This window comes from Pantherophis guttatus, chromosome 2 (assembly GCF_059756535.1).
Source record: "Pantherophis guttatus breed Tessera chromosome 2, ASM5975653v1, whole genome shotgun sequence".
In the NCBI taxonomy this organism is placed as follows: Eukaryota; Metazoa; Chordata; class Lepidosauria; order Squamata; family Colubridae; genus Pantherophis; species Pantherophis guttatus.
The window spans coordinates 292,201,365-292,215,539 of record NC_142064.1 but is presented as its reverse complement, the minus strand read 5'-3'; the positions used below and the strand labels follow the sequence as shown (position 1 = coordinate 292,215,539).

The following is a 14,175-nucleotide window of genomic DNA, read 5'->3' as shown; positions in this document are numbered from 1 at the left end:
TTTCAGTTTATAGGCTAGCCATCTGCCCGTTTTATTTGCGTGCTCAAAATAGTTTTGTTTCGCCATTTTTATTTTTTGGGCTAGTTCTATTTGGTTTATCAAATTCAATTTATGCTTAATCATTTCCCATTCTTCTCTTATTGTTTTGTTCTGGGGCTTTTCCTGGAGTTTTTGTTCTATTTGTTTTAGGTCTTTCTCTAATTTATCTAATTGTTTTTTCTTCTCTTTATTCTTTTTCCTCGTATATGCTATTACTAGGCCCCTTATATATGCTTTTAAAGTATCCCATGTGTTTTGTAAAGAGGTTTCCTCTATTTTATTTATCTGAAAGAATATTTTTACTTCCTTTTCTAACATCAAATTAAATTCTTTTTCTTTACATAATCTTTGGTTCATTGTCCATCTCTTACGTCTTCTTTCCCCTTTCCAGTTTATGAATAGTGGATTGTGGTCTGCCCATTGGTTTGTGCCTATCTCAATTTTTTCTACTTCTGTTTTGATACTTGGGGTCATCCATGCCATGTCCAATCTTGACCAGGAGTTATGCGGATGGGAGTAAAAGGTGTATTGGGCCTCTTCTTCATGTGTTTCCCTCCATACGTCTGCCAAGTTTAGTTCTTCAGCCATAGTAAAGAATTCTTTTGGAAGTATTTCTTTTTTCTTTTGTTTTTTTTCCCCAGTTTTGTAGTCTTTCTTTGCATTTACTATTGCATTATAATCCCCTATTACACAAATATCATCAAATATCAAACTAAAGTCCATGGGGAAGCCGGATTCACTTAACAACCCTGTTTCTCATTTAACAACTGCAGTGATTCACTTCATGACTGTGGCAAAAAAGGTCGTAACATGGGGCAAAATTCATTGAACAAAGGTCTCACTTAGCAACAGAAATGTTGGGCTCAATTGTGGTCCTAAGTCGAGGACTCCCTGTATCTACATATATATTTCTCTCTATCCCTGATTCATTTCTATCCTATTCAGGAACCTCCCGTCTCCCTCCCTCTTCCCACCCAGAAGCCCCTCCCTCTCTTCCTCTGCTCCAGAAATGCTGTTTTTGGCACTTTGGGATAAAAAAATGTGGGTTTTGTTACGTTGGGTGAATGAGGACGCAGCAAGCCAGAGTAGTTCGTGACAACAGCTCTTTATTGTATGGTGAGACTCCAGCAACTAAACCAGGGAGCCAGCTCCCTTTATATACCTTACAGCAGTAGTGGTCAGCCAATCAGCTGAGGGTCAGTTATTTCGAACTTCCCGCCAAACAAACCTATTTACATAACAGGTTTCATTTTACCCAAAATAAAAAAAAGAATTAGCGGACGCTTTTTCACCTGTCGACCCCTTTCTATGGATCTTCTGCTTTTTCTTTTTCCATCTTTCTTCATTCAGAGTTATTTCCATTGGATTGGAATTGGATTGCAGCTTTGAAATCCAATAAAGAAAGAAATGAGTAATGGAAGCAGGCTAGAATTTGGAACAATAAAGGAACAAATTGGGCCTCCATTCAGCCCTGAAGCCTCAGATTCTTTCCTTCTCTCTTCCAGATTCCTTCAATGTTGCCTACATTTCTTTTTCTCCTTTTATTTCTTTGTCTAATAAAAATCTTCTATATTTCTTTTATCAACTGATGGGGTTTCAGAGGCCAAAAGCATTGCGCAAATCAAGGATTTTAGCTGCCCTTGTTGCCATTCGGCCTTTCCAGGGAAATTATATTCCTTTTATTAGAATCAGAGAAGTCTTGAAAGCATCATCAGTTAAGAACTGGTTAAGTTGAATGTTCCCATTGGGAGCACAGAGATTCTCCAAAAATAACGTCTCACCATAGAATCCAACAAGATCCTTCTTCCATAAGAGGAAAACCTCCAGATCCTAAGAGAGAAAAGCCTCTTGGAGCATTTAATCATTATAGAATTTACTGTTAATAAGAAAATCCCTCAAGAGAAAAAAAAATGGTTAGCAAAGGACTCTGGGCTGGAATGGATCTATTGTCAACTCTCTTGGGGGGCTCATCCAGGCTAACCCCCCCCCATTAATCCATCCAAGAGGTGTGCCAGTTGGAGCATTTGCTGAAGGAGGAGATCCAGATCCAAGATCCCCTCTGGATCCCTTCCCCACTCCCGGCCCCCCTCATCCAGGGCAGAAGCTTCCCTGAGAGAGTCAGAGGGACCCCTCCCCACCTCCTTCCCCAGGAATGGCCGGTTCCTGCGGCTGGGAAGGAGGCTGGTCTGGGTGCAGGCAGAGCCTGGTCTGGGGAGGGTCTCCCTCTGAATCCCCCCAAAGCCCCCCCAGGAAGGATCCTCGAGAGAGATCATGAGATCCCCCAAAACCTCTTCTGTCCTTCCTGCTCTGAAGGGGGGATTCAGGGTCTCTCATCTTCAATGGGGGAGAAACTTTTCCTTCAGGGGATTCTGGCAGTTATGGGGAGCAAAGGGCTGCCCCCCCCATTGGGCTCCTTTGCCCTTCCCTTCAAAATGCCTCTTTCTGTTGAGGCTGCCTAAAATTGGGGGGTTTTGAAGCCACATCACATTTTGCACTTTTTCGCCCTGAAATCTTCTGCTGATTATTTTGTTTATTTCTGCATCTTGTGGATCCTAAAGGGAGAAAAGAAAAAGTGGAAGGAGAAATTTTATCTCTCCAAATAAAACTTTTTGAAACGTGATTGACACACCAAAGAAAATTGAGACAAATATCGGCTTTTCTCTTCTCTTCTCTTTCTCTTTCTCTTTCTCTTTCTCTTTCTCTTTCTCTTTCTCCTTCTCCTTCTCCTTCTCTTTCTTTCTTTCTTTCTCTTGGCAAGCTTGGTTGATCACCTTCAGGGCTGCCCAGAGGCATTTGGCTCCGTCCTCTCTCCTCTCCTCTATGACCTCCGCATGAAGCCGCTGGGTGAGGCCATCCATCACCAGGGCTGGAGGTCTCCTCCGTCTGCTGATGTTATAAGGTTTCATCTCCACCTCTGGGGACCCAGGAGATGCTGAGGCTGCCCCCTCGAGGGTCCCGGAGGCTCTGGGGGGAGGGGCTGAGTGGGGGATTAGGGGCTTCGGCTGAACCCTGGAAAGGCCAAAGGGCTTTGGGTGTTGGGAGCCCCAAGATGGGGGACTTTAACCAACTTCCTTCTGGGTGGAGCTGCATTGTCCCAGAGACCCAGTTGGCAATTCTGGAGATTCTCCTGGACTCCCGGAGAGCAGGTGGCCGTCACGGCTAGGAGAGTGTCTGTAAGACTTTGGGTTGGTTGTGGCCACTTTGGCAAATGAATTTAATAAATAACTAAGTTTACTAAACAAACAAAAAAACAAATATTGTGGTATTAGACCTAATTAAAAGTGTGGTTTCATTTTCAACGAGATCCCAAGAATCATCCGACTCGTGCTGCGTCTCTCCTTCCCGTCTTCTGCGTTATTTCTTTCCTGTTGTGTCTCTCATGTGGCTCCTTCTCCTCCTTCCCTCCAGCCAAGCCCACCGTCTCAATCTCCCCCACCAAGATGGAGCCCTCTTCCCCCAACACCATCCTCCTCTGCACCGCGACCGGCTTTTACCCCGTGGAGATCGAGGTCCAGTGGCTGAAGAACGGGCGGCCGGAGGAGGAGGGAGTGGCCTTTGGGGAGGAGCTCCAGAACGGAGACTGGACCTACCAGCTCCAGGTGATGCTGGAGACCCAGCCCCAACGGGGGGACGTCTACACTTGCAAGGTGGGGCATGCCAGCCTGGAGGCCCCCATCACTGTCCAGTGGGGTAAGCCCCTCCCCTCCCTTCCCTCCTGGTCTGTGGACCCCACCCTGCCCTGAGAAGGGGGAGAAACTCTCCCTGTGGGGGGAGCCGGAATGGAGCCTCCTGGGGGAAGGTGGGCCTGATCCTCCTGCTCAGGTGAGGCTCCTTCTCCTTCCCCAGAGCCCCGTTCCTCCAGCTCTGCCAGGAGCAAACTCTGGACGGGGATCATGGGGGCCGTGATAGGAGTGGCCTTCCTGGCTGTGGGGCTCTTCTCCTACCTGAAGAGCAAGAACGGTGAGTCTGGGGGGCTGGAGGAGAGGTGGTGGGGAGGGGACCCTCTAGGGGAGGCCTCTCCTCAAGCTTAGCAGGTGGCCAAGAGGGGCCCCTTGAGGAATATTTATGGGAACTTCTCTTGTTTGAGGGGCTATAAGTGAAGATCACACAACCTATTATGGGCTATCAATGGGGAGGGGTCCCCCTGAGTCCTCTAGCCCACGAAGGGTCCTGATTGGGTCTTTTTCTCCTTCCAGCAACTCCCATCCAACCTCCTGCAGGTGAGTTTCTCCTCTTCCCCCTCATCTCAACCTCTCTTAAAACTTATAGGTGGCTTTTAAAATTCCTTAATTGGTCCTTTAAAAAAAAAAAAAAAACTTGCCTGAACAATATCTCCTGGTTATGGATAGAGCAGTTTTTTGGATTTTGGCAACGTTTCTTTACAGACATCTGAAAAATTATTGCAATCAAAAACAAAACACACACAAATGCTAAAATCTTGCCCAGAATTTTTCCATGTTTTGGGAAATTGCCAAAGGGAAGGGAAGGGAAGGGAAGGGAAGGGAAGGGAAGGGAAGGGAAGGGAAGGGAAGGGAAGGAGGGGGCCATTCCTTCCCATTCCTCCCTTGGGGAGGGAGCAGCCCAGGTTTAAATTCCCCCACGTATTTTGTAAGCAACCCACCCATTCTGTTAGGCTCACTGTGGAGGGGGGTTCTTGAGGGTATTCAGGAATGGGGACAAATTCCACCTTGTGGCTATTTTAAAAGGGGTGACACCAGGGGTGAAATGCTCCCAGTTTGAACCGGATCACCCGATCCGCTAGCGATGGGAGCGGGTGGTTCAGAGAACCGGTAGCGAAAATCCCTCTCCCCCCCATGTCCAGCTGAGCCGCATGATCATCAGAGGCTTTTTTTTTTACTTTTAAAAGCATTTTTTTCTACAACCTCTTCCGCCAAAAAAATGCTTTTAAAAGTTTTTTTAAAAAGCCTCTGATGATCGCGCGGCTCAGCTGGGATCATCAGAGACTTTTCAAAGAATTTTTTTATAACCTCTTTGGCTGAAGAGGTGGTTAAAAAATGCTTTCAAAAGTTAAAAAAAAAAGTTGGCCACACCCACCCAGTCACACCCACCCACCAAGCCACGCCCACAGAACTAGTAGTAACAAATTTTACATTTCACCCCTACTATGCACTGTGATATTATAGGCCACTTCAGCAAATGGCAGGAGATCTGCCCAGCTAAATTGCTGATAATGAACGTAGCATCTCAGGTATTGTTCTGTCATTGCGTTCGCTCGTTCTCTACTTCCGTTCGTCCTCGGGTGGGAGGTGGAGCTAAGTCCTTGAGATGAACCTATCAACTTAATGAACTCCCTCCAAAACTTCTCCCTGAACTGCACCCCACCCTCCGGTCCGAGAGGATCCTTCTTGGCACCCCATGCAGACTCCTTTGGGTTCATTAGTTGGAACCTGGACAGGCTCTTCTTCCTGACCCCCCCCTTCTCCTTGTGAGGATTCCCACAATTTCTGGCCAAGTGAGCCCAGGCTCCCCCCTTTGCTGCCACCCCCATCGTAGCCCCGTCTTCTTTCTTCATATGAAGCATCCCAGCCTTTTCCTCCCTGAAATGGGCGGATTCTCTCTCTATGTGTCCCTGCCTGTCAACCACCCCCCTGCAGTGTGGGTCTGCCTTGGGGGTGGGGGATGAAAGGGAAGAAGAATTTATTATTTACAGTAAAAGTGTCTCTTTATATTCTGATTTTCTTCCCCATCTCTTTTTCTACAGCACTCATGAATTAATCCTGCTCTCCGATGCAAAAGCATATTTTTTATTTAACAGCTGATGACTCTTTGTCCTCTTTGCAACCTGTGAGAAATGGAGGCTGAAGGTGGCAGTTTGGGGGGAGGAGGAGAAGGGCAGCCTGGACCTTCTCCTGCTGAGACACACATACACCCCAGCTTCCTTTCAGGGCCGCTCTTTCTTGTGAGGGAGGGGTGGAGACCATCTAGACTGTCCCCAGGGATGCTAGGTGGACCTGTCACTCTAGGCCCCTCAACTCTCCTGGCTTTGAACCCACAGCAGCTTCATCTACATTATTCTTCCTCCCACTCACTTCCCTTCCCTTCGCTTTGCTATAAAAGAATAAACTTCAGATGTAAGAAAACCCTGGAATCCTCCCTTCCTCTTCCTCCTCTTCCTTTTTGCTGCCCCCGCAGGAGGCTCCTCCCTCCGCTGCCTCTGGATCCACCATCCAGGCTACTTTTGGTCCGAAGCCAGAACTGGTTCAGGAGGAGGGTGGGCAGATCCAGGGAGGCGAAGGGGCAGGACCCCCCTTTCTGCTCAGAGGCCCCCTTGCTCTGCTTCCCCTCAAGCCCCCTTTGGAGGAGCAGAAGGGCAGCAGGCACGGTCCTCCCTGAGCATTTGTGGGGAGCCATTGGGGGGCACCCGAGACTCCCCTACATTCACCCAGCCATTTCAGCCATTTCTCTCCTTCACAACTGGAGGGTCCCGCCCCATTTGGGCACCCAATGGCTCCCTCCTTCTTTGGGGCTCAGATTCCAATGGTATAGAGTCTCCTGCTCGATGGTATAAATGGTGTAGGCCTGAGCAGGAGGTTGGACTAGATGACCTCCAAGGTATCCATCTGAAGCCGTTCCTGGTGCAGAAGACATTGCCACGGAGGGGAAGACCTGCTCTGGGGGAAAAAGGGGGGGATTTCAATGGGGCAGCCCTAAGTGGAAGACCCCTCCCTTCTCCCCATCACCTCTAGATGCCCCTAGACAGCCCTCCAACTGAGCCTCTCCCCCTCCAGAGGTCATCCAGACTGACTCTGCAGGACTCCAGTGGCCTCAACCACCGAGGCAGAATTTCCCCCTCCCCTTCCTCATCTGGGGTCTTGGGGCCACCACAGGAAGAATAATTATAAGAAATAACCAACAGAACTCAACAGAAGAAAGACAAAAACCTCCTTCAATGCATTTGGGTTGAGATAAAAGGGGAGAAAAGAGGGATGGGGGAATATTCGGAGCCTCCCAACCAACCAGAGGAAAGAGATGGAAGTTTCTGTTACTTAGTTGAGGCCCGTAGGAAGCTCCCCCCAAGAGTCATGGGGGGCTTGGACTCCCCTGGCCTCACCTGGGAGGCAGGTTCTGGGCCTGGTGGAAGAGGAAAGAGGCACCTGGGAAACCCAGCAGACCAGAGGCCGCCTTGAAAGCAGCCCCCCCTCCTTTCCCCCCATACGGGGCCTTTGCCACCAGGGGAGGGGAGACCCTGGACGGGGCCTTCTCCAACCCCCAGGGAGCCTTTGAGGCCGCCCCTCCCCCTCCCCCTCCTCCTGGCCCCTCCGATCCTCTCTCTGGGAGGCTCCGGTCAGCAGAGAAGCCTTTAAGGTTCATCAGAGAGGACCCAGGAGAGAACTAGGGAGACTGTGGCCGGCAGAAGCCGTGGAGGCTCTATGAGGAGATTCCTTCAAGGGCAGAAATTGGAAGGTGTTTAAAGAGGCTGCAACGAACGGACAAGACACGGATGGGAACGAATAAGCTTCTACTGTCTCTGCTTATATTCAAAGTATATGGGTTGGAGTTATCTATCCATCCATCCATCTACAGTATATATATGTCTGTCTGTCTATCTATCTATCAAATTTATGTAGCCACCCATCTCACAACAAGTGACTCTGGGTCACATACAACAAAAATAAAAACAGGTATTTACATGAAAGTATTAAAAATATTTTAAAAAGAAGGAATATTGGGCGAAGAGCCATTGTAACTTCGAACGGTCACTAAATGAACCGTCATAAGTCAAGGACTCCTTTCTTCAATGGGCTTTAACTGAGGGAGAAAAGGACCAGAGAACTATAATGAGGTGGTGGGGAAGGGCCCCTTCAGCCGCTTCCAATGGGGCAGAGGACCAAGGGGCTGCCCCACCTGCAGACTCAGCCATGGGGCGGAGGAGGAGGAGGAGGGGAGTCCCTGAGGGAGAATGGAGGCTTGTTGCCTGCTGGATCCTGGCCGGGTCCTCAGTTCCGCTTCGGAGGAGCCCAGAGCTTCAGGCTGGGGAAGCGAAGCCCAAGCGCCTCTGCAGCTCTTGGGGGCTGGAGAAGGAAGGGCTGCTCTGTGTGTGTGTCTGTGTGTGTGTGTATGTGTGTGTGTGTGTGTGTAAGAAAGAACTTGGAGAAGAGCACAATATTTGGGGGGCTGGAAGCATGAAAGGGGCCCAGAGGTTCTGCCTGGGTCAGTGGGGGATGGAGACCCCACAGAGGCCGCCTGGATCTGGGGCTGACTGTGTGCGAGTGGCTGTGTCAGATACACAACTGTGGGGCAGCTGCTGGGGGGGACCTGGCTCTGGGCTGCTGAGGCTGGTGCTGGGCCAGGGGGGAGTTTGACCCCTCCAGCCCCCCCATCCCTGGAAAGGACCCAGGCCACCTCTGGACCCCCAAAGCTCTTGAAACAGGATCCGGAATTCAGGATCTCTCTAAGCCGCCTTTGCGTAACTGAGCAGAACCCGAATCTCCCCCAAAGACTAGAAAAAAAAGTTTTCTATGGATGAAGTGAAAGAGGAGAAGAAGAAACAGGAGGTCTCCTTTTGGGATAGTTTGGGGGGGGGAGAGATATTTCCAGACTGTGATGGTGAAAAGGCTGTAATCCTATAGTGGAGGAAGTAGGATCCCTGAAGTCCTCAGGATTTCTATTAACATTCCAGGTTATTCTATAAATTATAAATTTATTCTTCAGTTTAATATACTGTCCTTCCATCCATCCTTCCTAAATAATATTGAAATCTTTTACAAGGAAGAAAATCCGCTCAGATCCTCTGACACATCATATCCGTGGATATGGATTTTCTTCTCCTTCTTTTGGGAAAATGTTTCCTCCAACTCCCCTCCAGAAGAACTAAATTCATCTCAGAGGCTGATTATTAGGACTTGGGAGTCCCAGGGCTGATTTCTCTCCCCATAAAATCTCTTTTTCTCTCAGGATCCCTGCAGGCAAAAGGTTGAGTTCCCTGGCAAAGAACAAAAGGGAGGAAAGGAGAATCTGCTCCTTCATAACATAAAATGTTTCTGAGATTTATGGAGCTTAAAGGTTTATTTCAAATCACGGCAGAGATTTGGAAAGGTGGGAAAAGCTGCATTTATTTGGAAACGACATTTCTCTTCAAAAGACGTTTTTTATGAACACACCTACAAAAGTTGGAGGGACTTAAGGACAAAAACGCCCTCAAAATTTCCAGGGAGGAAAAAGTGCCTTGAGGGCCCTTTGGCTGAGAATTGGGGGGGGGGGGACGGAAGAAGAGCCGCTGCTCAGACGGGGGGAGACCTCCCTGAATTCTGGGCTTGGGCCGGAAGAGAAGGGGGGATGGGGGGGTCTTGGCTGGGCTCTGGGTGGGGGGAAACTCCACTTGGGACCCTTCCTGGAGGGGAAGACCGACTGGAGTCCCACTCCTGCCCTTGGGATCTCCCTCCCTCACTTGGGATCTCACAAGCAGATCCCGGAGTAGGGCAGCGTCTCCAGGGATCACCCCTCAACTGACAGAAGCTGAAGCCCAGAGAAGGTCGATCTGCCTGGAAGGGAAAATGGGATCATCCTCCGAGGGAGATCTGACCTGGAAGGGATCGGAGATGGCGAAATAAACTTTTTGAGCAGAGGAAAGAAGAGATTTCCAGCTGTTTTTCTACCTGGAAGCCACTTCTGGATTTTGTGCTTGAGGCAGAAAAAATATGAAATCTGGACTTTTGGGATTTACTGATTAAATTAAGTTGTTGTTATAGAAATGGTTAATATTTTCTTACAGAAGAAATAAAAACAGAGACTACAATTTCACTTTCTATTTTATTGTGCTGGGGAAAAAAATTTCCTCTCTTTTTTCCTTTTGCCCTTTATCCCCCACTTCTCCTTCCCCTTTCTTTCCCTTTCCCTTCCCCATTTCCCTAATACTTTTATTCTCTCTTTCATGCCCTTATAATCTTAATTTTAAAAACATAAAAAGGAGCCTTTTGTTTTAGGGCGCTTCCTGTCCCACAGTCAAAATATCCAAATCTCATCAGGATCTGCACAATCAGATGGCAAAATTTCTTCCAAAATGTCACTTTATATATTTCTCTGCTGAAAGTAGAGATTGTGGTGCATTATGGGAGAAGATGTGGACGTTCTCCGAGGAAAGGAGCGGGAAGCGGAGGAGAAACGGCCGAACTTCATTCCGGGATCTTCATCCGGGGCTGCTTTGCAAGGAAAAGGGGGATCCCCACCCACAGAAAGGAAGGAAGAGGGAGATTCCTACACAACCGGGATTCAAGGGCCGGAAACCTGAAGGAGCCGGTCCGTCCAGACGTTCTGAGCAAGGGAGACGCGTGTTTCAAGGAAGGAAATCGCCCTTTTCTCTTGTGAAGCCAAGAGATCCCTACGGAGATTCCCCCGTGAAGAGGGGGGGGGGCTGGGGAGAGGATCTGGCTGGATTAGGAGGGATCCCTGCAGATCCTGCCTGGACTGTCAGCTGAGGGTTTTCCTGGCTTCCCTTCGGATTGGGGGGAGCGTGTGGCCCTCAAGTCCTGGCTGGCTGTGGGGCTGCCCCTCCCCCCTTGTCATCCAGCGCAGCTGCTGGGGGCTCCCTCCTCCCCTTCTGAGCCCCGAAGGACCCCTCGAGCTCTGGATCCACTTTGCCCCTCTGGACTCCCGGCAGATCCAGCTTAGGCTCCTTCTGGGCACTGTGGGAACTCAGAGGGCATCTAGTCCACCCCTCCAGTCCAGGCGCCCAGAGAAAGGGAGAGTGGAGGAGAATCGGGGGGGGAGGGGGGCAAAAGGAAGAGGAGATTCTCCTCCGGAGCTGGCATGAAAGACCCCCCAGATTGCAGCCCCCCAAGACTGAAGGGATCCCCTCCCCCACTTTCTCCGCTTCTCTCTCTGCGCAGAACTATCTCCTGCATCGGGCGAAGTCAAGGGAGGCTCTGCCCGGAGACCGATGACGCTGCAGAAGGGAGGATTCCCATTGGTCCTCCTGCTCTTTCTGGACTCTCCCTCTTCCGAAGTCCGGGGAAACCTCCTCCCCCCCCTCCAGACCCTCCGATTCCTCCTCTGGGGCTGGGAGCGTCTTTCTCCCCCCTTTGGGGCGCTTGTGGGGAGCCTCCATGGCTTTGGCTGGGCTCCCCCTGATGCTGCTGCTGGGGGCGCTGGCCCGGATCCCCGGGAGCGAAGGGGGGGAGGAGACCCCCGGTAAGGAGGGGGCTGGGCGGGGGAGGAGGGGGCTGGGAAGGGGGAAGGAAGCCGATGGGTCCCCAGAGCCTCCACCAGCCTCGATCTCTGCGTGGTCTCCTCCCCCTCCCTCCCCACATGCCCCCCCCCAGGAGGACGGGGAGGGACCCTAATCCTAACCCTTCCCCCATGTAGCCAGGTGGGGGTCTCAGCCTCTCCTGTGCCTGGGTGGGAGGGGGCTGCAGGGAAAGAGGAAGGGAGGAAAAGCGAAAGAGGGAAACTGAGGCATTTTCAGCCCTGAATCCCCAGAAGGGAAAAGAGGCATTTGAGCAAAAGTCTTTGGGCTTCTTCAGAAACTTCACTTTTTCTCCTGAATCTCAACTTTGAGGCTGTGAAGGTCAGGCAAGAGGGGGGCTTCGGGCCCTTCCTGGGGAGCCCCTGAATTTGGGGAGGAGGCCAGGAACTTCCATAATCCCTCTGGAGGGGAGGGGGAAGTAAGGGAGAAGGAGAGGGCAGGAGACCCTCCCTTTGAGAGGCTGTTTTTGGGGAGGGGGAGAGGAATCAGGAGTCCCTGAAAGGGAGGGAGCTGGGCTGAAGATATGGGGGAAGAAGAAAGGGGGGGACCCTGGGAGAGTCGGTCTAGATGTCCTCATTGTGCCCCCTCCCCAGATCCCCTCCCAAAGGAAGAGAGAATGGGGGAGATGGACGTTACTTTCCCTCCAGCCCCTCCCCCCCCAATTCCTGACTGTTTGGATCCAACCTTCCCTGCAGAGAGGAGATCTGGCCGACCAGTTGAGCTTCTGCCTGTCTTTTCCCACCCCTCCCCCTCTTCCCTCCCCTCCCCCCTCCAGACCCCCCAGGAAGCCTCCCTTCCTCTCTGGGACTGAGAGAGTTCCCGTTCCCTCCTCCAGGGGGCGTCTTCCGCCAGTCCCTCCAAGGAAAGTCCCCCGCCACCCTCCCCCTTCCCGCGTAGACCCCCCCTCCTCTCCCAGCGGCTTTCTTCCTTTTCCTCCCCGCAGCCCTTTTCCTGCTCCAGTGGAAGCACGGGTGCCGCTTCCTCAACGGGATGCAGCGGGTGAGGTTCCTGGACCGATACATCTACGACCGGCAGGAGTTCGCCCACTTCGACAGCGACCTCGGGAAGTTCGTGGCCGTCACAGAGTTTGGGAAGGGGGATGTGGACAGGTGGAACAGGGATGAGCAGCTCCTGCAGTACAAGAAGGCCCAAGTGGATTCCTTCTGCCGACGGGCCTACAAGGTGGGCAGCTACCAGGCGCCCAAGGCGGAGCGCATGATTGGCCGGAGAGGTGAGTCTGAGGGGGAGGGAGGGAGGGAGGGGGGCTCTTCCCTGGGAGGGGGAGGCCAGGACCCCCCCCTCATTTCCTTTCATTCCTTTCGATTCTCCCTGATGGAGGTTTTGCTCCTCATTTATTTATTTATTTATTCTGCACTCTCAGATGGACAAAATCTTCTTCCCAGGCTCCAAACTCTCCTCCTGCCCGGAATCTGGGATCCCTTCGATCCATTTCCCATCCACCCCCAACAAAATCCATCCAAATATTGTTTTTTTCCGGTGGGAGGGGAATCCAACCAGGTCTCTCTCTCTCTCTCTCTCTCTCTCTCTCTCTGTCTCTCTGTCTCTCTCTCTCTCTCTCTCTGTCTCTCTCTCTCTCTCTCCTGCTCAATGCAGGGAGTCCTCCACTTAACAACAGTTCGTTTAGTTGAAAGTTACAGCAGCAGTGAAAACAAATGACTTCTGACCCTTTTTCACACTTACGACCGTTGCAGCCTCCCCAGGGTCACGTGATCCAAATCCAGATACTTGGCAACTGACTTATACTTGTGACAGTCACAGCGTCCCGGAGTCACGTGATCTCCTTTTGCGACCTTCCGATAAGCAAAGTCCGTGGGAAGCTGGATTCACTTAACAACCCTGCTACTCATTTAACAACTGCAGTGATTCAGTTAATGACTGTGGCAAGAAAGATCGTAACATGGGGCAACATTCATTGAACAAACGTCTCACTTAGCAACAGAAATCTTGGGCCCAATTGTGGTCATAAGTCGAGGACTCCCTGTATCTACATATATATTTCTCTCTATCCCTGATTCATTTCTATCCTATTCAGGAACCTCCCGTCTCCCTCCCTCTTCCCACCCAGAAGCCCCTCCCTCCCTTCCTCTGCTCCAGAAATGCTGTTTTGGGCACTTTGGGATAAAACCTTATTTTTTACCTAAAATAAAAAAAAAAAGAATTGGTGGACTCTTTTTCCCCTGTTGACCCCTTTCTATGGATCTTCTGCTTTTTTTTCATCTTTCTTCATTCAGAGTCATTTCCAGTCCAGCAGCTTTTCAATCCAATAAGGAAACAAATGAGTAACGGAAGCAGCCTAGAATTTGTAATCATGATTCAATGCTTAAACCGAGATCTAAAACCCCCAATAACAGGAATCCTGATCGCTTCCGTCTTCCTTCCTGGGTAGGCTCCTGATTTGGGGGGGAGAATCCAAAAACACCCACAAGCCTTAAAACTGAATTTGGGGTCACAAGAAAGAAATTGGGCCTCCATTCAGCCCTGAAGCCTCAGATTCTTTCCTTCTCCCTTCCAGATTCCTTCAATGTTGCCTACATTTCTTTTTCTACATTTTATTTCTTTGTCTAATAAAAATCTTCTCTATTTCTATCCACTGATGGGGTTTCAGAGGCCAAAAGCATTGCACAAATCAAGGATTTTAGCTGCCCTTGTTGCCATTCGGCCTTTCCAGGGAAATTATATTCCTTTTATTAGAATCAGAGAAGTCTTGAAAGCATCATCACTTAAGAACTGGTTAAGTTTAACTCCAGAGATTCTCCAAAAATAACATCTCACTATAGAATCTAATGAGATCTTTCTTCCATAAGAGGAAAACCTCCAGATCCTAAGAGAGAAAAGCCTCTTGGAGCATTTGCTCCTTCCGTAAATCATTGAATGTTTTAGGGGAACCAAAAGAGATTTTGCTCTCCACATAT

The 14,175-nt window shown here is 50.2% G+C and overlaps 1 protein-coding gene and 1 pseudogene across 4 annotated transcripts in view; both read left to right on the top strand.

Annotated features, from left to right (window-relative positions):
• Positions 1-14,175, top strand: part of LOC148116177 (H-2 class II histocompatibility antigen, I-E beta chain-like) — a 252,867-nt gene that overhangs the window by 233,944 nt on the left and 4,748 nt on the right. The window contains exon 1 of one of the 3 annotated variants that reach the window (XM_087884950.1): positions 11,708-12,473. The exons of the other annotated variants lie outside the window; for them this stretch is intronic. Coding sequence (XP_087741076.1) covers positions 12,233-12,473 — 241 coding nt within the window. The 5' untranslated portion in view covers positions 11,708-12,232. Of the gene's footprint in view, positions 1-11,707; positions 12,474-14,175 lie in introns of those variants that run through there. 3 annotated transcript variants of the gene reach the window in all.
• On the top strand, positions 3,447-8,978 carry LOC148116178 (rano class II histocompatibility antigen, A beta chain pseudogene; annotated as a pseudogene). The gene is made up of 3 exons (XR_015732836.1): positions 3,447-3,729; positions 3,886-3,999; positions 8,956-8,978. The product of XR_015732836.1 is annotated as a rano class II histocompatibility antigen, A beta chain pseudogene (transcript).